Genomic DNA, 23,892 nt, shown 5'->3' with positions numbered 1-23,892 from the left:
CTGGAGCCAGGCTGGGAGAGTTGGGAATATGAAGCCTTGAGAAGGCTCCAGGGAGACTTTGGACCCCCTTCCAGTGCCTAAAAGGGTTCTAGGAGAGCTGGAGAGGAACTTGGGACAGGGACCTGCTGTGCCAGGACAAAGGGGAAATGGCTTCCCAGCGCCAGAGGGCAGGGCTGGATGGGATATTGGGAAGGAATTGTTCCCTGGGAGGCTGGGCAGGCCCTGGCACAGGGTGCCCAGAGCAGCTGTGGCTGCCCCTGGATCCCCAGCAGTGTCCAAGGGCAGGCTGGACAGGGCTTTGAGTACTCTGGGCTTGTGGAAGGTGTCCCTCCCCATGGCAGGGGGTGGAATGAGACAGATTTAGTCTCTTCCCACCTAAACCAGTCTGGGATTTGATGATCCAGAGTAAGAGGAGTAGGTTAGGAGATTTCCAGCCATGAACCCCAGTTACTGCTCACCTCCTGCTGACCTTCACCCCAAACCAGGCAGCAGCGCCCCAGTTTCACTTCCACACTCTGCTGCAGTAAAAAACATGATTTCCAGGAAACCGGCACCCCACCTCACCACCTCTAACAGGAGGAGCAACACCCACCGGGGAGGCGGGAGCCGGATAAGAAGAGGGGCAGGGTCGAGCCATCCCCAGTCCGGGAGCTGCGGGTCCGGAGGGGGACGGTAGGACCTGGGATGGGCTGTGGGGCTGGGAGGCGGGAGCAGCCCGGAGCGGGATCTTGTTGGGCTCCTGCCTCCTGTTGCCTGTGTTTGGCCGTGTCTGGGGAGATGGCCGGGCAGGAGAAGAGGGGTCCGAGGGCAGCGGGCGGGTGGTGTCTGCTCCGAGCGGGGGCTGGAGGAAGCCGCCTTTGCTGGCAGCCGGTTTGGGGGAGCTCGGGGGAGCCGTGAGCGCTGCGGGGGCTGAGCTGGGAGGGGGCCGGGGTCAGAGGGGTGGGAGCGGAGCGGCGGGGGAAGGAGGAGGGATGCGGGGGGTGGAGAGGCAGAGTGAGGTCTGCGGAGGCGCAAAGCCTGGCCCGGGAGCTGCCAGCGGGGCTGGCCGGGCACAGATCCATTGCGGAGCCCCTTCCCTGCCGTCTGCCCGTGCCCGGCCGGGAAACGCTCCCCGCGGGCGGGGCCGACCCTGCCCGGCCCGGGCACGGCCAGCGCCGCGGTGGGGCCGGGTGGCTGCGCTGCCCTGAAGGCAGGAGCGATGGGGGCCGGGCGCCGTCCTGGGGCTGATGCTGGGGGGGTTCCTGGCCCCCGCGCCGCTCCTTCGGGAGCAGGGCAGCTTGGCGGTGCTGAGGGGCAGGCACGGGACATCCTGCTCTGTCCGGGTACCCGGGGCTACAGCTCTACCTTTTCCTCCCCATGCACGGAGGGTGGCATTCTCCTCTCTTCCAGCTCAGAGAGCTCTGCTCCCTGCGGCAGCCCCTCAAAGGCGCTCCCAGAGCCCCTTTCCCTGGGGCAGGGCTGGGGAAAACACTCTCGGGGGGCTGTTCCCGTGAAACGGGCTGCAGGCATTCCCATGGCAGGTGATGCTGCCCGCCTTGCTGCTTCCCTCGTTTGCTTCCAAGGAGGAACTCGATCCCGAGTTATCCCCTGCATGTGTTCAGTGCCTCTCTGCGGGCACTGGCACACTTGCATGGGGCTTTTTCCCTATTCCTGCAGCAATGGAAGCCGTGCGGGACTGCCAAGGGTGCCTGGGGGCTGCTTCAGGGTGTGGCTGGGCTGGAGTTAATGTTGTCCAGGGCAGCCCCCGGCTCCTGAGCCTGAACCAGCGCTGGCAGCGCCCCAATGGGAGAGAATTTGGGAGGGGACAGGGCTGGGACAAGTGGCCCGACCGGACAAGCTACAGCAGTGGCCCTGAGCCAGCAGTTCCCTTCCCAAGCAGCCATCCCGAACTGAGGCTCTGCTGCCCGGGGAGCAGCTGGACATTTGCCCAAAGAAAACAATTGGTGTCCGAAGTCCCTCCTGTGCTCTGCCAGCACACCCACCTTTCCTCTGCTGCTGACCTGCCCTTATCTCGAGCCAGTGACTTCTCCTGCTTTTGCTTTCCCCCTCCTGTCCCCATCCTACTGGTGGGGGCTCAATGCCTGCTGGGATCCAAGCCCAGCGCTGCTTCTCCCCCTCTCTGGGGGCCTGAGCTTCCCCCCAGCAGCAGCTGTGGGATGTGGGCAGTGGTGGGACGGGGCTGCCCCACTGTCAGTGCTGTTCCCTGGCCTCTGCCCCCTGCACACCTTGTCTCCTGCCCTGAGAGCACAGATGTTCCCTGGACAGCCTCTCACCCATCAGCACCCCCAAGTCCTTCTCCTCAGGGCTGCTCTCAATCCATTCTCTTCCCCTCTTGTGTCTGTGCCTGGCATTGCCTTTCCAGCATGTCCAGCTTCCTTCTGGTGGGGGAACAGGGATGCACGTCCCAGGTGAAACCCTGCTTGTGGCAGCTCCCCAAAAGGGCCCTGAGGAGTCTTTGCTGCCTGGGCAATCCCCAGTGGAGGAGAAGGGTTGGCCTCCAGAGCTCCCTGGAATGAATCCTCCATGCTCACGAGTTGCCTTCTCCTGTCTCTCTGCTCTTCTCCTTTAGGATTTCGAGCCTTTCTTTGCCGGTGCTCTTCCTCCTGACTTCTCAAGGTGGTTCCCATCTTCTTCTCCTCACCCTGCTGTGTGTCCCAGGCCTGCCACTGCTGCTGTGCTGTGTCCCCTGAGCTGGGGCCCTTGGCTGCCGGTGTCCACTGGGAAACCAAGGCTTGGAGCAACGGGAGCATCTGCTGTGAGGTGGGTGAGGGGAATCAGAGCCCACAGCCCTTGCACAGTTAGCTCAAATCTCCATGAACCCTGAGGGAAAGCTGCACCTGAAGGCTCTGGGAGGGTGCAGGAGCCCAGTCCCAAGCCTCTTGGATCGATACCTGTGCTGGTAATGATGCCTGAAGAGGCCCCCTAGAAACAGACACTAGACAGGAGTAAGGCAATAAAAGTAGGTATTTATGTGAAAGACCTTCAAAGGTACCCCTGGGGAGCCAGAGCTTTTTGCCAAGATGGATCCCAAGATGGATGACAGCTCACAAGTTCTTCACACTTTTATAGGTTTGGTTCATTTGCATATCAGGGTTAATTCTCCAATTAAAGCTTCAGTTTAATGATGTAATTCCCCTCAGCTTACCGCCCCTTAGAGGCTCTTTGGTTTATACTTTTTGGGCCTAGGATGGTCTGGGTGTCCTTAGGGAGCAGGCCTGGAGAGACTTTGTTATGTCTACCTGGCATGAGAGAGCAGGCTACAAGAAACTTCGGAGTAGCACACTAAGCAATGCAGTGATTTGAAAAATATAAAAGTTAAAACCTAAGGCATCAGTAAGAGTGCTGTGGCCTTGGTGGGCGGGAAGCTGAATGCACAGGAAGGTTTTGTGCATGGAATGAATTTCTGCAGTATCCAACTGATCTGAGACTGGTAGAGTGCTCAGGCTTTGTGACAGTGTCAAAAATTCCAAAGATTTAAAGGCAGGTGTCCAGGGAGGGCACCAGCTTCGTTAGGGTGAGTATCGTGGTATCATGGAATGGCCTGAGTTCAAAGGTGTTTTGCCAGTGGGCAGGGTCAGCACAAAAGACACAAACACCAACTTAAGGAATGAGTGTAGTTTACTGTAATGCAAAACAGCAAAGAATCAAAAAAAGATGAGCTCAGCAAATCACCTGTCCCGGTTTAAAAGGACAAGTGTCTGCCAGTTAAGGCAGGAACCTTCCTGGAATGGAAAAGATGATGTCCTCCCTCCAAATCATTACAACTCCAAAATTACGGGGCTTTCAGGCAAAGATATGGGAAAAGGAGAAACAATTCCTTACTAGCATATTTATAACAGGACAAACCAACAACAACAGCAGCAAAACCAAACAAACCAGAAACCCAGTAACAGCCTTTTCCAGCTGGTCAAGCTCTTTCTCCTTTGGTGTAGTTATGACCACAACTGGCGGGGGTGCGGGTGGTACCAGGCCATGGCTGCAGTTCCGCTCACGGCCGGCAGGGGTGCGGGTGGTACCAGGCCATGGCTGCAGTTCCGCTCACGGCCGGCAGGGGCGCTGGTGGTGCCAGGCCATGGCTGCAGTTCCGCTCACGGCCGGCAGGGGCCCTGGTGGCTCCCGGCCATGGCTGCAGTTCCGCTCACGGCCGGCAGGGGCGCTGGTGGTGCCAGGCCATGGCTGCAGTTCCGCTCACGGCCGGCAGGGGCGCTGGTGGTGCCAGGCCATGGCTGCAGTTCCGCTCACGGCCGGCAGGGGCGCTGGTGGCTCCCGGCTGGGCAGGCAGGGGCGATGGTTCCTCCACGCCTGCAGGGGGCGCTGTGGCGCGAGCTCAGCTGCCTCTCCACACGGCAATGGCGGCTCAGGGGAGAGGGGAAAGAGGGGAAATGGCTCCTCTTGCAAAACTCACAGGGAGCAGCCGGTCTCAGTGCCACTCCAGGTGGCAAGCTGGACTGTAGCAGTAATTTTGGAGCAGCAGGCTGGAACAGCAGAGGCAAGCAGATCCATGGCGACGAAAGTGTAGCAATAACCCCAGAGCAGCAGCAGACAACAGCTGGGGGCCAGGTGGACCCAGGAAGAGAGAGAAAGTGGAGGGGGGAGTGTTTTGGGTTTTCCCCTGGCTCTCATGTGTCCTGTGTGATATTCTGGCAACAGCAGCAGCAGCCGCGCTGCTGTGCACAGCCGGGAGATGTTTCCTCTGGAGAGAGGAAGGAGGTGGAGGGCCTGGGTTTCCCCTGAGGCACCCAGCAGATTGTGAGGGTCCCTCCCAAGCAAAGCTGGGTGTTGGAAGGTCCCAGCTGAATGGCTGCTCTTGCGAGCAGAGGCTCTTCCACGGTAAGGAGAAGCAGTGAAGGAAGACTCTGCAGCAGCAGCGAATGGAGTGGGCAGCAGCAGTCCAGCACCAAAATCACACCCATCTGCCCTCTGAGCTGGGCAAGGTGTCCCTCCCCCAGCCAAGAGACTGCTGCAACTGCACCTCTTTCCCCCTCCCTCCCAAAACCATTTCCGTGTAATTCCAAGAGACATCTTTTGTCTCTTAAGTACTGTCCAATTGTCATCTCTGGGGCAACAAATGGGAAGAAAATTCCCCGAGAGGAAAAAAAACCCCAAAGAGAAAAAGCCTAATCCCCAACATCACCCAATCATTACTACCAAAGACTGCTTGTAGTGGTTAAGAAAGGTACATCAGCAGTTAACCTAAGACTTTACCATCATCCAGATCCACACATCGGCCCCTGTGAGAGCAAGGGAGTGGAAAGCCACTCCCAGTGTGAGAAACGAAGCCCACTCCTCTTTTTGGGGTTTTATAAATTTAATGGGGGACGATAGGGGATAAAGGTCACTTAAAGCAAAAACAACAGCACACAAAAACAACATGGCTCATAGCCAGAGGCACGCAAACTTACACAAACTTCCTGTTTATATGCTTTATTTAACATTATACATATTAATAAACCACCATGCATATACATAATTTTTCTAAGAACTGATTTGCATTTTCTTATAAGGGATTAACATAGTTCATTCCCTGATTCACAATTTTGGAGTATGTGTAATGTAATCATGAGGATCTTTGGGGGTCTTCTTTGACGAAGGCTCAAAGTCTTCCTCGCATCTGAACTTTTCAACTTTGTCTTCGGAGCATGTGCAGTTATGGTGTTCTAGGCCTCTTTGGATCTAACTGATTTAAATTCTCCATTTTGTGGCTAATTGACTTTACATTTGCCAGCTTCTCATCAGTGCATCCTGCTGCTTCCCAGTATAGCTATACTTGTCTATTTTTGAGATTATTCACCTGGTGAGTTTCCATTTATTTAAGCATTAAGCGATTAGTTAACCATATACTAGCTATTACATTGTATAGAAAGTTATGATTCAGATTATAAAGGTATAGAAAGTTATGATTCAGGTTATATTGATATTTTATAACTCAAGCTATATAAGCATCTTGTAACTTTGACCCCGGTTATAACGTTAGTTAATACCTGCATAGCAAAGTTATTCTTAACATACTCACACATAGTATTTCCCAACATATTCTGATACATAGTATTTCTTACATTTTACTACCTGTGAAAGCCAATGCTATAATAGCTGTTTATCACACCAATAACTGGGAATTACCGCGGTGCTTCCACCCAGAGACAATAAGGCTTTGGACTAAGCTGTGAGAGCACCCAGTGTTTGTAGTGTTGAATAAACAAGCTGACATCACATCTAGTGCAGGAACATCTGGTTTTATTCTCCTTCTGGGTTCCTCCCAAAGCCTGGTCAGGGCTCAAGGGGGAACCAAGGGAGTTGACTTTCATCCTACAGCCCCAAACAAGGCCAGATGTCTGATTTCATGGCCTTGTCCTATTTCTAAATACAGAAAGGTAAATACATGTTTTGCTAATGAACGGTTACATAGATTGTATTGCTAATGATACTTTGTTAATGAGTGGATAGTGTTGCCTTTTTCCCAACCTGGAAATGAAACTTGAGATAATTTTAGTGAAGAGCTAATATAAGAGTGGATCTTTATTTGAAGGCCTTTGGGGCAGTTATGGAAAGATGTCCACAAAAGCCCATCCCCACAGCTCATCCCTGTTTCAGGATTCTTCCATGTAATAGCAAAGAGTCCTTGGTCTTTCTTATTCACAGGGATGCAGGAGAAGGTCTTTTTAAAATTTAATTAAGCAAACCATCCTAAACTATCTGTTATTCTTCTCCTTTTGCAAAATTCCAATGGATCCTTCTTAGGAGAGTTTGGCAAATAGAGAAACTGATAAATCAACCAGTGTTTTTCCAATTCCTATTTTAAAGGTTAGAAGAAAGGTCTCATTTTTCCTGCCCCTATGGCACTAATAGCTCTTATAGTATCTTGGCTCAGTTTCCATTCTAAGGTGTTTGTTAACACAGGACTCTGCTTAACTATAGCCTGTTTTAAGGGAGCCTGAAAAACGGTTTCTTGTTCTTTGGACCTGGCGTTTTCCCTTCTGAGTGCCTACAGCGTAGACAAAGAGCGCTCATTGCCCGCCACACGGCCCGGGGATGGATGCGCGGTGTGGGCACACCCACCCGGGAGCACCTTCGGCATGTGGGGTGCCCTGCGCCCCATCTTGCCCCTGCTGCTCACAGTGGCTTCTGGGTATCTCCAAAACAAAACTCGTTACTGTGAAAACTGCGATAGCCATTCCGGCTTACAAAGGTGACATTCAGCTTTCCTGACCGACTCAACTCTTCTTTTTCCCCTGCCTTCTGCAGCAGCAGAATCGGTGCCGCCCTGGGGGATGACACTTCCACCCACAGATTTCACGCTCCCAGCCCCCTCCAGGCTCCCTCCCCATGGGTGGGGCCCAGGGGTGGTGGGCGAGTCAGGCCACGTCTGTGTGGCGGTGGCCCCCCCATGCTGGAGAGGGACGAAGCGGTGCAGTGGAAGTTCTGGGCTGCTTCCTGAGACCGCTCCCCCACCCCATCTCCCGGCTGTTACCAGGGCAATGGCAGGAGCTACCTTGGCCCCTCTCAGAGCGCCTGGTCCCCCCACCTGTCACAGGGGGGCGTGGCCTCCCCGCTGGTGGAGTTGTCTCTTGGGAGTCTGGGAGCTGCCCCTGCCCTAAAATCTGGGAAAAAACTTTCCACAGATGGAACATAGGAAGTGGGGACGCCTTCCTCCTCCCTTGCAATGGCGCGAGCCCAGCCTTTCTTGGCCCCTCCATGAAACCTGTAGGAATTGGGGGCCCTTCCCCTGTGTGAGATATGAAGGTCACAATCTTGATAGTCTAAAGAATTTTATTAAACACCAAACCAAATAACTAAAGTACAGACGACTGGAAACCACTGCAGCAGTCTGCCTGGCACAAAGCAAAGTGCAGTGCTGGGTGCATACCTGTGAACAGATGCGGCCAGAGGCACACCTGCAGTCTGAGGGTGATATATTTTATACCCCAAACCCCGCCCTTAGACCACCCATTCCTGCGCCCACCAAAGTCTTTGGGATTGGCTCGTTGATGTCTTGGGTATCTTGACTGGCTCATTCTTGTTGGATCACTGTCTAGGGTCTTCCTGTTGTTCGTCATTCATCGAATGCTGTTCTTTGTTTTATCCCTTTATGTTAATTTGTCATTGAACGCCCATCTCTTATATTACTTCATCGGTTTCTAGAAAGCTCTACATTCATTCCTGTGAGGTGATAATAGCAACTAATTTTTGACAATTGAAAAATTAAACATTGAACCTTTCAACTTAGTATCAAAGAGCAAGCAATTAAAATTAACTATAACAACCAAGTCAACTAATAACTTTAAACAGACTATCACAATTATAATCAATTCTTACCCTCCTGCCAATCAATTCTTTATTGAATGTGAAAGCCAGATCCCTAAAATTCATTTATAACACCCTGCCTCCTGCCATGGAGCGGGCCAGGCTCCTCCCGGCTGCTCCATGCCCGGGTGTCCCAGGCCAACTCTCAATTCAAAACCCGCATGTGTTAAACACAAAACAAACTTTCGCATTGTAATTTGCTTTTCTCCACCAATGAACAATCTCAGCTGATGGCAAACACACACACACACGCACGCCCTGCCTCCCCCCAGCTGATCTGGGGCAGGTTGGAAAAGTGGTGATACAAAGAAACTTTGAGAAACAGCTCCAAAAACAAATTCCCCACTGCCACGCTGGGTTTTTCCTGGGATTGCTTGTAATTAATGACCTTACACGGATACAAAATACATACACAATACACAAAAGTACAAGCTACATACTACCCAATGAAAAGAGCTAACTTTATATTACCTCCTGAGGGATCTTGAAACCAGGGGGTCTCAACCCATGGTCATCGCAGAGAATTCTTAAGATTGCCGGCAGGAAAGAATTCCTTGCAGGATGTTTCCGATTCAGAGGAAGGGTACCAGGTTCCCTTGTCCCATCTGGGGTGCCAGAATAGCTGTTGCCTTTTTCCCAACCTGGAAATGAAACTTGAGATAATTTTAGTGAGGAGGTAATATAAGAGTGGATCTTTATTTGAAGGCCTTCAGGGGCAGTTATGGAACGATGTCCACAAAAGCCCACCCCCACAGGGATGAGTACATTGTTATAGGTTTTAGGAAATTAATATAATTGATAAAAAGCACCAATTAGGAGGACAAGTAGTGATGCAATTCCCCCCCAGGTCAAGCCCCTTCTCTGGAGTCCCTCCCTCAGCACTAGCTGTGCTCTGTCCATGAAATGTATCTCGAAGAGTTGTTCTCAATCTTGGTAGCCAGGAAGAACCAAGATAGCACTGGGGCCCTGTACCTCCTGAGGCTTGGAGCCCTGGAATTTGTTTTGTCTTTCTGCCTAGGGAAAGGCCATGGAAACTTACTGGGAAAACTAGCCACTAATACAATAGGCTACAGAGCTACAAATCTATGTGCAAAGAATACAGAGAACATAGGAAAAAAAGGCAAAACCCAAACAGCATCAGTGAATATAACATTTGGTTTGGAGGTTCATGTAGAGGTCAACTTTGGCTCAGGACCTGCTGTTCAGGCCTTAGTACTCCAGAAGGGACATACAGGGATCCTGGGAGAGGCAGGATTGAAAGATTTATTGCAATACCAAAAGCTCAGATCAGCTGGATTTCCTTGATCATTTCCATGGGTTAATCTGTCATGAGAGTGTTGTGAAAGGTAATTCAGTGTGACGAGCAGGACTTTCCCCTCCTGAGCCCATGCTGGCTGTGACCTATGACTGCCTTGTCCTTCAGGGGTTTTTCAGTCAAAAGTGACCAGCACTGATGGACCCCAGCACCTTCCAGAACTGTTTCCCAGGGGACCTCTGTAACTCGCTCCCTGAGTATCATAGGGGGTCCAATGCTAGTCAGTACCAGTATGCCGTGGCCTTCCTAGAGAGAGCGTCCTGCAAAGAACCACTCTTCAGGGGCGATGGCAGGCCGCCCTGGACAGCAGGTGATTTCAGCAAGTGTAGCAACTTCTCTGCTACAAGTGATTCCAGCTCTCATGATTCAGCTCTTTGTGAAATCACTCAAGGCGAACTTGGGGACAGCCCTCCACACCTGAGCAGCCTGAAGTCTGCTCTCCTCATATCCAGGGTTGAAAATTTGCTGGCACTTTTCCTCCTGTCAGCAGAGATTTTAAACTCGGTGGCTCTGTGGTGGCTGTGGCCAAGATGGCCACCAATGGGCACTTGCCTGATGAGACCCTCTGTGGTAACAAGCAGCAGATCACAGAGGGCACCTCTCTGAGTTGGCTCCCAAAGTCTCCAGTCTATCCTGATGGGCCACCAGGATGCCCCAGGCACTGCTGTGGGCAGGGGCAAGGTGGATTTTCCCCCTGCACTGCACTGGGCCCCTGAGTGTGCCAGGAAGCAGCTCCTGGGAACAGGCGAGTGTGGGGCGAGGGAGGGGCTGCGCGCCGGCAGCTGCAGCAGGAGCACAGGTCAGAGCCCGTGTGGCCGTGCCGGGCGTGGGGACAGCGTGTCTGGGGAGCGTGGGGTGCCCGTTGGGGGAGTGTGTGAGCGCTGCCTGCGGGTGCTGGGAGCAGCAGGCTGGGCCAGCCAGCGAGCAGGGCAGCCGTGGGGCTGGGCAGAGGGTGCAGGATGCAGGCAGGGCTGTTGGATGGGCAGAGGGGCTGTGCCAGTGCTCGAGGGAGCCAGGAATGTCCCCGGCTGTCTGCACTTGTGAATTGAGGAGTCCTGCTGGGAGAATGGGGGAGATGGTGAAGGCAGCACCTTGCCCAGGGCAGGGTGTGTGGCCGAGTGACTCTGTGTGTGTGTCTGTGTGTCTGTGTGTATCTGTCTGTGTCTGTTGTGTCTGTCTGTATCTGTGTGTCTGTGTGTCTGTGTCTGTGTGTGTCTCTGTGTGTCTGTGTCTGTGTGTCTGTGCGTATCTGTCTGTGTCTGTGTGTGTCTGACTGTATCTGTGTGTCTGTGTGTGTGTCTGTGTGTCTGTGTGTCTGTGTGTCTGTGTCTGTGTCTGTGTGTCTGTGTGTGTCTGTGTTGTCTGTGGGATACACACTCAGCTTCAGGGTTGATCCTGCAAACAGGAAAGCAACAGGCACACCCAGTGTGCTGGGAAGGAGGCCCTGGCTCTTGTGCCATCGCAGGCTGGGCTCCAGCAGCCGGGTGGGAGCAATCCCCAGGGCCGCAGCTGCTGCAGAGCCTCTGCCAGGAGGCTGGGGCCTCTGACAACACAGCTTAGGGACAGTCTCTTTTCTTCCTCCACAGCCATGGCTTCGCAGGAGGACACGCAAGAGGGGGATGCCAAGGCACAGCTGGCAAAGGCATTTCAGAAGGAAGGACTGGATGCTGGATACTGGGTGCCCAAGGTGTTGCAGAATCTGGGAATTGAGTGCAGAGAAGCCCTGCAACATCTGGAATATAAAGACTACCTCAAGCTGGAGTGTGCAGCACGGCACCCCTGGGAGAAAAAGGCACTCCAGAAACTCCTGAAAATAAAAGATGACAAAACAACCACTGAAGAGGTGCAGAAGGAGCACTTGGAGAAGACAAAGCAGAGACAAGAAGTGGCCAAACAAGCCCTAAATGATCTGACAGAAATGCTCAAGAGCCGCAGCCACAGCCAGGATGCTCTGAGAGAGAAAGCAGAGACCCTGTGGAAAGCCATGGAAATTCCAAAAGAGTTCTGGCCATCGCCAAAGAAGCCCTTGGCGGATACGCTGGAGAGTATCCACAAGCAGCTGGAGCAGCAGGAGCTGTCAGCAGGCAGGACGGAGCACATCCCCGACACGGAGGTGCTGAGCCGCGCGTCAGGGGGACTGGCCCTGCAGGGCATCTACAGAACCAGCAGACCTGAAGATGTGCTGGCAAAGAGAGAGCAGCTCCTCAGGGTTCCTGAGGGATTCCAGCTCTCTGGTCCAAAGCAAGGATCACTACTTGAGAGGAAGGAGTTCTCCTCCTCTGCGGCAGAATCCAATTTCACCAAGTCCATGGAGCAGCTGGGGTTCAGCATCAGCGTTTCTGCCAAAGCCGTCTTCTGGAGGGTTCTTCTGCAAGGAAGTGTAGATCACAGCAGCTCCTCACAGTCACAGAACATCCACCAGTCCCACTCTGAGCAGAGCTACTTTTGTACCACCATGTACCAGTACATCCCTCTGGCCTCCTGCTACTTCCAAAGGCATCAGCTTCGCCTCTCGGATGCGGCTCTGCAGGAGCTGCAAGACATGGAGCAGCTTTTGAGTTTCACTCAAGAAGACACAGCCCCCATGGTGAGTAGGTGTGAGATGTTCTTCAACAGGTTTGGGTCCCACGTAAACCATGGTCCCCTCCACTTTGGGGGGATATTCTGGTGGAAGGCATCTACAGAAGGATTCCGAGCCGAGCAGCGGGAAGAGATGAAGCAACAAACCTCTGAAGCTCTGAACAGCCTTGTCAGGAAGAGCTACGGTAACTTCGCGGCCAGTGCTGCGGGGGCCCTGGATACTTGCAATTCCACCTTACAAGCTTCTGTCCAGGGAAAAGCCGGAGAGAGTTCCCACACAGCGATTCAGCTCTGCATGGTCAACACAGGGGGCCCACCAGACACAGCTTCTCTTCCTCAGTGGAAAACGGGGCTCGTGTCTGATAACACAACGTGGTGCGTTATCGACCGCGGCTTTGAGCTGATCCCAGTGTGGGATGTTATCCGGTGCAATCACAGCAGGGATTTTAAGTCCGTCACTCAGATGAGCAGAGCCCTCAGGGCTGCGTACAAAGCACTGACAAATCAGAGCGTCGGCACCACTTTTGGAGAGGAACTGGACAGTGCAGTGCAAGAGGCCAGAGATTTCATGGCCACTGTGAAGGCCTGGGAGGTGACGGTGGATGAAAGGAAGCTGCTCATGCTGATGGAGCTAAAAGAGGGTCTGCATGCAAAAACCAAGAACCCCAGTGTGTGGATCAATGTGTGCCTGTCGGACAAAGCCCTGCAGGACTTCCTGGTGAACACCGTGCGTAGTTGCCAGGAGTCACCTCCAGAAAACACCACCTCGATCAAGGTAATGTTGAGGAGCCTCCTGGATCCTCATATCTACTCTGTCGAGGACTTCCCTGAGACTTCCTTCATCATGCAATGGATCTTCCAGACTGAGCAGCAGCTTCCCAGACCTCCCAAAGTCTCTGAGCTGGAAGAGCTCATCAAAACACTGCAGCAAATGAGGGAGCACATCCATGCTGTCACCTACGCACCAGGAAGCTCTGCTTCTGCTGTTCATGAAGCAAAGATAGAAGCCACCCTGACCAGCAGCCTCGCCATTTATTCCTTGCTCCAGTCTCTCCAGGAACGGGCTGAGAAGGACATGGAACTGTTGGTGCTCTTGATTGTGACCAGCACAGGGTACAACGTGGAAAGCAGCACTTTTCCACACCTCCTTGGACACCCAGAAATTCAGTACATGGCCAAGGAAATGGAAGCGGCACATAAGAAGTACGTGAACCTGAAGGAGCAGGATGCCGACAGAGCTGAGGCCTCCCTTCTGCTGACGGGTCTGACTGTGACACCCGAAAGTCAAGAGCTGTCCCCTGAGCAGAAGAAGGAGCGTTTAGTTTTCATGGAAGATCACATGCAAGGCTTGTGGTCCACACGGATCAAGCATCTCCTCCAAAAGCACAGTGGAGGCGAAGACTGGGAGAGGCTGGAACAGGACTTGCATTCCTTGATCAGAGGGTGTTTGGATGAGAAATGGGATGAACAGAGGGTGGAGAATATACTCAGAGACATGGAAGAGACTTTTCCAATACCTGAGCCCCCCAGTCAGTCCCAGTCCAAGTCAGACGACAGCGAATCCCAAGCAAATGAAGCCATTGCAAACCAGGAGTTCCTCCAGTTGCTCAAGCGCCTTGGACTCAAAAGTCACTATCCAAGAAAAATGGGGATGGGAGATTTCCGCACCATCTGCAAGACATCTCTGCGGGACAGCCAGCCCAGCAAGGACAAGGAACTGCCATTTTACTTCTTGCAAAAGCTGCTCACAGTGGATTACCAGGTGAGGTACCTGACTTGCAGGAACAAGAACAATGCAGGACTTGCACCTGTGCCACAAATGACAGAGCAAGAGGACGAACCTTCAGACTCCTTTGAAAACTTTCTTGACAACCTCACAGAAGCAGTCCCTGAACCTGGAAGCAGGGACAGCCGTGTGCACCCCATGGACCTGCAGATGGCCATTTTCCATTGTGCTGATGACTTCCTGAGAGAGACCCTTGCAACCAAGCTGGCGTTCTGCCAACTGGCGCTGCCTCTGCTGGTGCCCAACCCGTGCACTTCACACATCGAGTTCCCGCTCTACGCCCTCAGCCAAATCCAGAGGAGCTGGAAAGAGGCAGACAAGTCAGGAAAGGAGGCCAGAACAAAGAGTTACAACAACAAACTCATCTTTCAGGCACAGACACCCATTGTGTCCTTCATCCGCATTGGCAGCTCGGCCTCCTCTTCCAAGTCTCAGCTCCTGAACGCTCTGCTGAGCAAACGCAAACACGACACTTTCTTCCACCGCCACTGCAGAGGCAGCACCAGAGAGCGTTTGCTGATGGAAGGGGTGGTGGAGATCACCTGGTACTGCCCCCGCGGAAGCCCTGATGACACCTTTGAGTGCTGCGTGGCTTTCTGTAACCTGCATGGAGATGCCAGGGCTCACGGAGCACAGCTGCAGTTCCTGCAGGAGATATCTGCTGTCAACGTGGCTCTCGTATCTGATTCAGAGCACATGGACAACAGGGGGAAAAAGCTTTTGCAGGGCCTGTGGCAGTCACAAAGGCCTTTGGTTTGTCTTCTCACGGAAAAAGAGAATGTTGCAGCTGGACAAGCCAGCAAAAACATAACAATAGGGATCAAGAACAGAAACGAAGCAGAGCTGGCCGTCCAGCTGACTGAAACAATCCAGACTCTCCTGGAAAGGTCTCATCCACGTTTCAGCCTGGAGGCCTGTCTGGACAAAGCTCGCCAGCACAGATTCGTAGTGGATGCAGATCAACCTGCATGTTTGACAGCCAAAGCAAAGGCAAAGAAGCTGGTGGAGCTTCTGAAGAAAGAGAAGCTGTCTGAGATCAAATCCCAGCTCCTGCCCCTTCAAGGAAAACTGTGGTACCAGTGGTGCAAAAAGGACAAAGAGCTCACTCGCTTACAGGAGAAGGGAAAAAAGAGCATTGAGCATCATCGCAGCCAAATTGAAATTGAGAAGGCAGAACTAAGAAGAAAGCAACTTGAGCAAGCTTTCCCCCTTAACCCGCTGATGAAATCATTCCTTGGCTTTCTCCAGGCCCAGCCAGCAGATACCAAGAAATACTTCCTGCACTGGATGAAGGTCTTTATGGATGAGCTGTCCTGCGGTCGCCTTGAAGAACTGAGGAGAGACTATCACGAGTTATGGTCTGAAATACGGACAGCAAAGAAAAACCAGGAAAAAACCAGTGAGAACACCGAATTGATGAATAAGCTGGATGCTCTCTCTGATGAAATCAACGATTCATCCATTGGCCTGGAGCATCTCTTGAGAGAGGTGGGGCAGATTTATGAAGCTCTGGAAGTAATGAACTCCAAGAATGAGAGTTTTGTCAAACTGCCAGAGATTGCAGCAGATCTGATGGTTTCGGGGTATCCCGTGGAGCTGATGGATGGGGATGCATCTTACCTGCCCTTGCGCTGGGTGGGAGCAATCTTTGACAGCTTAATTGAGAGGCTGGGGGACAAACGAGTGTTTGTGCTCTCCGTGCTCGGCATCCAGAGCACAGGCAAGTCCACCCTGCTGAATGCCATGTTTGGTCTGCAGTTCAACGTCAGCGCGGGGAGATGCACCCGCGGAGCCTTTATGCAGCTCATCCCAGTGGGCGAGGAGCTGCAGCAAGACTTGGGCTTTGATTTTGTGCTGGTGGTGGACACAGAGGGACTTCGTGCCATGGAGATGGCCAATAAACACTCCCTGAACCATGACAATGAGCTGGCCACCTTTGTCATTGGCATTGGCAACTTGACTGTGATCAATATCTTTGGAGAAAATCCATCAGAAATGCAAGATGTTCTCCAGATCGCCGTGCAGGCTTTCCTGAGGATGAAGAAAGTCAATCTTTCCCCAAGCTGCCTCTTTGTCCACCAAAACGTGGGAGAAGCAACTGCCAAGGAGCAGAACATGGAAGGACAAAGGCGTTTGCAGGAAAAGCTGGATGAAATGACCGTGGTAGCTGCCCAGCAGGAATTCTGTGACATCTCCTCCTTCAGCGACGTCATCGGCTTTGATGTGAACACCCACATTCACTACTTTGCTCAGCTGTGGGAAGGAAACCCCCCAATGGCACCACCCAACCCCACCTACAGCCAGAACGTCCAGCAACTAAAGAGCAAAATCCTCCAGGCTGCCCAGAAGCAGTCGCAGCGCAGCATTTTGAGGCTCTCGAGCCTGAAAGTTCGTATTCGTGACCTCTGGAATGCGTTGCTGAATGAAAACTTTGTTTTCAGCTTCAAGAATTCCCTGGAGATTGCCGCATACAGGAAACTGGAAAGCGCCTTTAGTCAGTGGACCTGGAGGCTGAGGAGTCACGTCTTAGACATGCAGATGAGACTGGACAACAAAATTTGGAATGGGGACTTGCGGAACGTCACCAGAGAACACCTTGAAGGGCAGGTGCAAGAGGCAAGTGATGCCATTGAGAAAGAAGTGGAAAAGTATTTCAGGGAGGACAAAGACCGTGAGACACTGGTCCAGTGGAAACCAAGCACAGAGCTGAAGCTGAAAGAACTAAAAGAGGCTCTTCTTCTTGAAACAAAAAAGAAATGTGAGAATCTTATTGAGCTACAGAAGGAGCAGAGTAAACTGGATGCAAGGAAGGTGCAGTATGAAGCCGAGCTCCTGAGAAAGAGTAAGGAGTTGGCTGTGACTCTGAAAGGGAAGAGCCTCAGTGAGAGAGAACTGAGAGACAACTTTATTTTTGTCTGGAACAATTGGATTGCCGAAGTTTCCTGTGTTGCTCCTCCCCTGGAACAGGTGGATATCGATGCAGAAATCGAAGATGTCCTTCTAGAGCACTTTAAGGAACCGGGTTTCCATGCCAGGATCACATCATTTCCCAAAGGCAAAGGATTTTCTTTTGACATGGAGAAACACGTCATGAAAAAAAAGCATTTTGGTGTCATTACTAGGAGGGTTTCCAATGGTGATGTGATCAACTTGCAGCACATCACAGACAGCATCATAGCGTGTGTGAGAGCAAACATTGATAAGAAGGAACAGGAGAAACGGGATTACAGTCGAAATTTTATTCATGAAATACTCAATGAAGTACAGGAAGGTGTGAACTCCGTGCCCAGCAATGCAAAATGTACTTTTAACAGGGAGTACAGCATAGATTTGTCTCTGTATCTGTGCAGAATGGCAGCAGAAAGGTTTAAAGTCATGCATGAAGCGTTCCAAAAGGCAAATGACCCAGTCGTGTACCTGAGCAGCAAGAGAGAGAATTTCTTCCAATGCTTCCAGATTTCCTGCCAAGGAGCCACTTCTATCACAACTTTTGCTGTTTTCCTTTGTGACAAGATTGAACCAGCTCTTCACCGGGCGGTCTATGAGAGGACGGCTAAAGCCATTGCTGAGGACATGCAGGGCAAATTCCCAGATTTCCAGGGCAACAGAGCCAGTCTGGAAGTCTCCATCCTGAGATACCTGGCAGAACAAGAAAATTTTGAGTATTTCAAAGATTATCTTAATTGCCCAAAAAATTTATTTCAGAGTTACACTGAGACACGAGTTAGGAGTTACTGTTTAGATGGGAACAGGAGACTGGAGAAGTTTTTAGATTCCTCCCTTAATCTTCTCTATGGAAACATCCTGAAAGCTGTTTCTTTATCAACCCAGATTGTCAAAGACAGAAAAGACAGAGAAGACAAAGTCTCTCTTTGGCTGGATGAATTTTGCAGGGAACTGACAGAGGTGATCAACTTGCCCAGAAGTGACCTGAAGGGCATTGAGCACCAGGAGGTCACGGACATTGAGTTCTTGAGCAGTGCCATGGCAGAAGCTCTGGATGATCTGAGGGACAGGCTCAGGAAAGAATTTGCTGATGCCGATATGAGCTCGTTTGCAAGGCAGCCTCACACCATCCTGGCAGAGCAGTTTTCGGGGTGCTGGGAGCAGTGTCCCTTTTGTGGGGCTGTTTGCACAAACACCATGCGGAATCATGATGGAGACCATCAGCTGGTCTTCCATCGCCCACGAGCTTTGATGGGAACCAAGTGGCATGAGACGGACCACCTGGTCATTGATATTTGTTCCAGCCTTGTTGCAAGTGACTCTTTATTCAGAGTGGGTGACAGTGAATGGATAACCTACAAGAGATACCGGGATGCAGGACCCCGTTTTTCCACATGGAACATTCTTCCTGATCCATCCATGCAGGCGTACTGGAAATGGTTTGTGTCTCATTTCAGGACACAGCTGGAAGCTTTGTACAATGGGAAATTTCAGGGCAAAGGAGAAATCCCTGAGGCGTGGCAGAGAGTTACCAAGCAGGAAGCACTGTCTGAGCTGGACAAGAGTTAGGCCACGTCCGTGGGAAGGAAGAACCACAACGGCTTTGCAGTTTAGAAGAACTTTGTACCAGGCTCTCCACAAAATGCAGTTACAACAATGACACTCTCAAGCCATACGCAGCCAATGGTATCTAATTGCTCCCAAATTTGGTGAAATAAGGTGTGTTACTGCAGCCATTGCTCAGCAACTCCCTCGCTTCATGATAAAACCAGAATGCTCTTGCCTTCTTTCCATAAACACTTCCCTCTGCATTGTCCTAGAGTCAAACCAAACTCCTTCCCTGGGCCGATCGGCCTTGTGGCCAAGCCTGATCCCAAGGGCCAGTGTTGCAAAATGGTTAGAGGATCAGGGACATGGATTATTGATAAAACCAAATCAATAACAGAACTGTACAAAGCAAAGGCCTTCAAGCAAAGGCCTGCATGAGAAAAAGCCTCCATGAGAAATGCCTGCTGAGAAACAGGCCTGAGAAACAAAAAGGGAGTTTTAAGGAGCTACAGTCCTGTGCTGATAAGATATACTGACCATGAGAAGGGAGGAAGATTTTTGATCTCTCAAGACAAAACATAAAGCTTGCCAAATGTAGGCTTTTATCTAACCCAAATATGTAGAAGTAAGAATGCGCTTTTGTAAGCTTAAACCAATCAAGAACTGATAAGCTTGTACTCAATACTATATAAGTGCCTCTGTATTGCTAATAAACGAAGCTTGCTCTACCAATCACATTGATTGTCTGCATGGCTTCCCCCATCTGAAGTCAGCATTTGGCGCCCGAACAGGGACTGGGACTTCGTTTTCTTGACTAAGGTGGGGGACCAACGTGGCACCGATAAGCAGCAATCGGAGGGCAGAAGATCAGCAGCTGCAGGCAAGCGTCTGATCCGTGCCTGGACTGACCTGACACAGGGATCTGCCGTATCGGCTGACAAGGGCAAACCTGGGAAAAGGCTGCACAAATCCTGTCGACAGGGATTGCGGTAAGACGCAGATGCAGTAGGACGCAACTATGGAAACAGAGGTGACCCTTGATTTATTTTTACACTTTTTAGAAAAGCGTGGAGTTAAAGAAGTAAACCTTTGTAAGGAACTAGCTGATCCAAGATGGTTTAAAATGAAAGCTAAAGAAGCAAAAGGTCTCGGATTAATCTGGAGAGCAGTAACTGGCACTCTCATAGAGATGAAAACAGAGAGGGCAGTGGCCACAGCTGCCACAGAGGCTTTAGAGAGTGGCAGTGCTGGGTGTGGCAGCTCCAGGAAAGGAACAGACGGGGGCCTTACGGAGCGGCAACTAGAGACCAGAGCGGAGTCCAGGGTAGCACGGTCCTTCGGGCTGGCCGCGAGAAAACCGATTAAAAGCACAGCAGCACCCGTCCGCTCACTGCAGGAGCTGCTGAACTCAGCAGGGCAGGAAGTTACCCTTCCGACGTCTGAGAGAGAAATGGTCGCAAATGTGGAAGCAGAGCTGCCAGATCCAGGGGGCGGGGCGCAGGTGGGCCAAGGAGACACAGGCAGTCCTGGTGTCCGACCAAAAGTGGCAGAGCAACGGATCGGTCCTAAAGCCCAGCTGAAAGCGGCAGAGAGCAACCCCCCCTGCCGAACAGTGGAACGTCCGGATGCAAAGTGGTTTTGTCGCCTGCAGAGCCAGAGCCGGCCAGGGCTGCCGGGGCTTGGCCTCGGGAGGGGGAGAAGCACGAAGAAATGATGCAAGAAGTAATCAAAAAGCTTGCTGATTTATTTACACAAAGCATTCTGCAGTTTACAGCAGATGTTCTGTGTCCGAATGATTGCATCAGCATCGCACAGTTGTTATTAACCCCTTCACAGTTCCTGCTCTGGGAACGAATGTGGAAACAGCTAGCACAAGAAGAAGCTAGCAAACATCAAAGTGACACACAAGACCCACTGTATGCACTCCAAGCTGACATGCTAACTGGGAGCGGAGCTTACGGGGCAACAGTAACACAACTGACCATGCCTGTAGTCATTCATCAGTTGTTACAGACTTTTGCCCACAAAGCCTTGTTGTCAGCAGCCTTAAAGGATGCAACTGAGCTCTCTGAAGAGCTCCAAGAGCAAATGTTCCAAATACTTGCATTTGAAAATGCTAATAGGCAAGCTAAGACAATTCTTGCCATGCTGCCCCAAGGAGCGGGTGTAGATGAGATGCTCATACGTGCATATACCTGTGCAAAACAGTCATCTCAAACAGCTGCTTTTACTGCAACACTGCAGAACGTCCTGCAACAACAGGGACAAGCCACCGCCGCAGCACTGACCAGAGGGGTGCCCAGCAAGTGGTGCCATGCTACGCATACAAGACCCCAAAGCGAGAAGGTGCAGTCAGCATCAGCTCCTGAGGAAAGTGACACCACTACTTCAACAGCTGGAACTCTGGGACCTCTGTCCTGAGAAGCCTTGGGAGAGGCTGCAGACGTGGCTGAGTGAGGGAGCTGAGGACTTGCCAGATCCACCACTCTCCATAGCAGGAGAAATAGCGAGACCCTGGGCGAATGTAACAGCTGCCCTGGGTGGTTGCTAGTGACTTGTGGTGGGTGTCGGGGAACCCTCTCCAAAGGCAAAACTAAAAAGGAGAGTTACATAAATTTTTGGGTGTAGCACCAAACACAGAAGTAGAGTGAAAAATTGTTTTTTGACTGTCTTGAGACAAGAGCATTAGTGGACATTTTCAATCAGCTGTCTGCCCATTTAGATCGAGTGAAGGCAGTCAATTTGGCTAGCATCTATGTTTTTACCTGGTGCTTCAGCAGCCAGGGCTCACGCTATTTTGCATAAACTTGCTTGCGGGGAGAGGGATAAGTTAAACAAATTTGCAAATGCTTGATGAGTTAAGCGTAGATGTTACTAGTGTTAGACATACAATATTACAAAATTAAGTAGCAATTGATTTTCTTCTACTAGCTCACAGCCACGGCTGTGAAGAGTTCTAAGGTATGTGCTGTATGAATCTTTCTGACCACTCTGTCCTAATTTACAAGCACATAAGTGAGTTACATTAATTAACCACACAATTACAGAAAGAAGACAGTCTCAGCTTAGAAAGATGGTTAAAGTCACTAAGTTTAAGACCATGGCTAGTTTCACTTGTGCAGCATTTGATTATTGTAAGACTAGTAATATTATTAATAATAGTGTGCTTACCTTGCCTATGCCAATGCTTGCAAAAGATGATATACAAAGTTACTACATCTGTAGCCAATCAAATATTGCCTTTACAAAAAGAAAAAAGGGAAATTGTTGCAAAATGGTTAGAGGATCAGGGACATGGATTATTGATAAAACCAAATCAATAACAGAACTGTACAAAGCAAAGGCCTGCATGAGAAAAAGCCTCCATGAGAAATGCCTGCGTGAGAAACAGGCCTGAGAAACAAAAAGGGAGTTTTAAGGAGCTACAGTCCTGTGCTGATAAGATATACTGACCAGGAGAAGGGAGGAAGATTTTTGATCTCTCAAGACAAAACATAAAGCTTGTCAAATGTAGGCTTTTATCTAACCCAAATATGTAGAAGTAAGAATGCGCTTTTGTAAGCTTAAACCAATCAAGAACTGATAAGCTTGTACTCAATACTATATAAGTGCCTCTGTATTGCTAATAAACGAAGCTTGCTCTACCAATCACATTGATTGTCTGCACGGCTTCCCCCACCCAAAGTCGGCAGGCCAGGGCAAGGGCAAAGGCAGCACTCAAAACCCCCCTTGGATCCGCTGCTGTGAGACAAGAAGGGACAGTGTCCCAAAGGCAATTTTCCTGCAGCAAGGAGGTGTCCTTCCTGGAGAAAGGGCTGTGAGGCCTGAGGGCAGCTCCACGCTGGCTGCAAGCTGGGCTGCTTGGCTTTTGGGCATCATCCCTGCCTCCCTCATTGCAGCCTCCTGCATCAGCTGAGGCCGTTCTCCCAGCAGGAGCTGTTGTGTCTCTGGGCTCAGGAAAGCAGGGACACGACAGCCCCATGGCTCAGGCAGTGCTTCCACTCCCTGGCTCGGAGGTGCTCCGTCTCTGTCCAGGGCAGCCACTCCTGCTCAGCTGCCTGGAGCTGCTGCCCTTCCCTTCAGCCCTCAGCCCCGGCAGGAGCTGCTCCTGCCCTTGGCCTCGCTGCTGAGCAAAAGCCTTTGGAATGCTCCATGGGGAGAATCCCATCTGCCAGCACCTTCCGCAGCGGCCCTCAGGGCAGTGCTGGTGCTGTCCAGGCAGGCTGGTGGCACCAGAGCCGTGCCCTGGAGAAGGTGGCACCATCTGGCACTGCCCCAGGGACGTGGGGGCAGTTTGGCTGTGCAGGTGCTGCAATGCCGCTGGCAATGCGAGGGCCAAGCCCTCCCGGAGAGCTGCTGAAGGGCTGCTTCAGCCTCATCCCCTGCAGGCTCTGCTAATAAAGGAGTTGATTTGGACCGTGCTGCTCTGTGCCTCCTTTGTGTTCAGGGGAGCCACAGCTGGGTGTGACTGGAGCTCTGTGTGGGGCAATCAGGCAGAGGGCAGCGGGCAGGGGTGGCCCTGGGGGAGGGCGTGTGGCAGCAGAGGCTCTGCTCCATTCAGGGTCTCTGCTCCAGGAGCGGCTTCACTGTCTGCAGGGACAGCAGAGAGGGCAGGAAGCCCCAAACCACAGCAACATCCAGGGAAAGCAGTGGGAGTGGCAGGTGCCAAGGGAGGCAGTGGTAGTGTGATAGATACACATTATAATACTGGCTTTCTACAAATGTTAAAATGGATGCTATATGTATAATGTTAAAGTAGCTTTGTTATAAAGATGTCGTTTTATAACAATAACGTATACCTTTATTTCTGTCATTAACTAAACTTAGACATAGTAGTAAAATAGCTAATATAGTTATGCTTGTGGTACTTGAACTGTCTGCTTGGTTGGATAACATCCAATCACCGTGTGTTGAAGACCCCTGCTACTGACATGCCAACTATCAGCAACTGCCGTCTGTGGAAACCATGGACCAAAGCCCCCTCTGGAGGTGATAATAAAAACTGACTAAAACCACAGCCAAGAGATGTGTGTGCTCTAAAAAGGTGGACCCAAGGAGGCGCCATGCTAAACAGCTCCTGGAACATGTAAACTAGTTTTGGTAAAAGTTTGAATATGCATAATTGATTATGAATATGCATTATGCTGATGCAATAGGACAGGTATGTAAAGGGTGTCTCTGCAATAACAGGGGTGTTCTTGGCTGAGCGCCAAAGCACCCAGCGCTGTGACTTTTGCTTTATTGTCTTTGTCCCCTATTGTCCTTTATTAAACTTTTAAATCCTAACAGGAGACTGAACCTTGTTTTTCACATCTGGGGACTCATCCGGGATTAACACCTCGCCTCCAAGACCCTGGGAGATCCCGAGTGGGAGAGGCACGCCCCGCTGAGTTCAGCGGCCCGCTCTGTTTCTTCT

At 51.3% G+C, this 23,892-nt stretch overlaps 1 protein-coding gene across 1 annotated transcript; it reads left to right on the top strand.

The window, feature by feature from the left end:
• The first annotated feature begins 646 nt into the window (after window positions 1-646).
• Window positions 647-20,099, top strand: LOC309570031 (interferon-induced very large GTPase 1-like). The gene is made up of 3 exons (XM_082276594.1): window positions 647-672; window positions 2,570-2,760; window positions 11,203-20,099. The coding sequence occupies exon 3, from the start codon at window positions 11,205-11,207 to the stop codon at window positions 18,495-18,497; it is 7,293 nt and encodes a 2,430-aa protein (XP_082132720.1). The 5' UTR covers window positions 647-672; window positions 2,570-2,760; window positions 11,203-11,204; the 3' UTR covers window positions 18,498-20,099.
• The last annotated feature ends 3,793 nt before the right edge of the window (window positions 20,100-23,892 follow it).

Source organism: Coloeus monedula, assembly GCF_965178545.1.
Source record: "Coloeus monedula genome assembly, chromosome: 2".
Lineage (NCBI taxonomy): Eukaryota > Metazoa > Chordata > Aves > Passeriformes > Corvidae > Coloeus > Coloeus monedula.
The sequence above is the reverse complement of the archived record's forward strand: the minus strand, read 5'-3'. Positions and strand labels throughout refer to the sequence as shown.

Bases quoted from the DNA above. Each gene is read 5' to 3' on its own strand.
- LOC309570031 (XM_082276594.1), top strand. From the start codon at position 11,205: ATGGCTTCGCAGGAGGACACGCAAGAGGGGGATGCCAAGGCACAGCTG.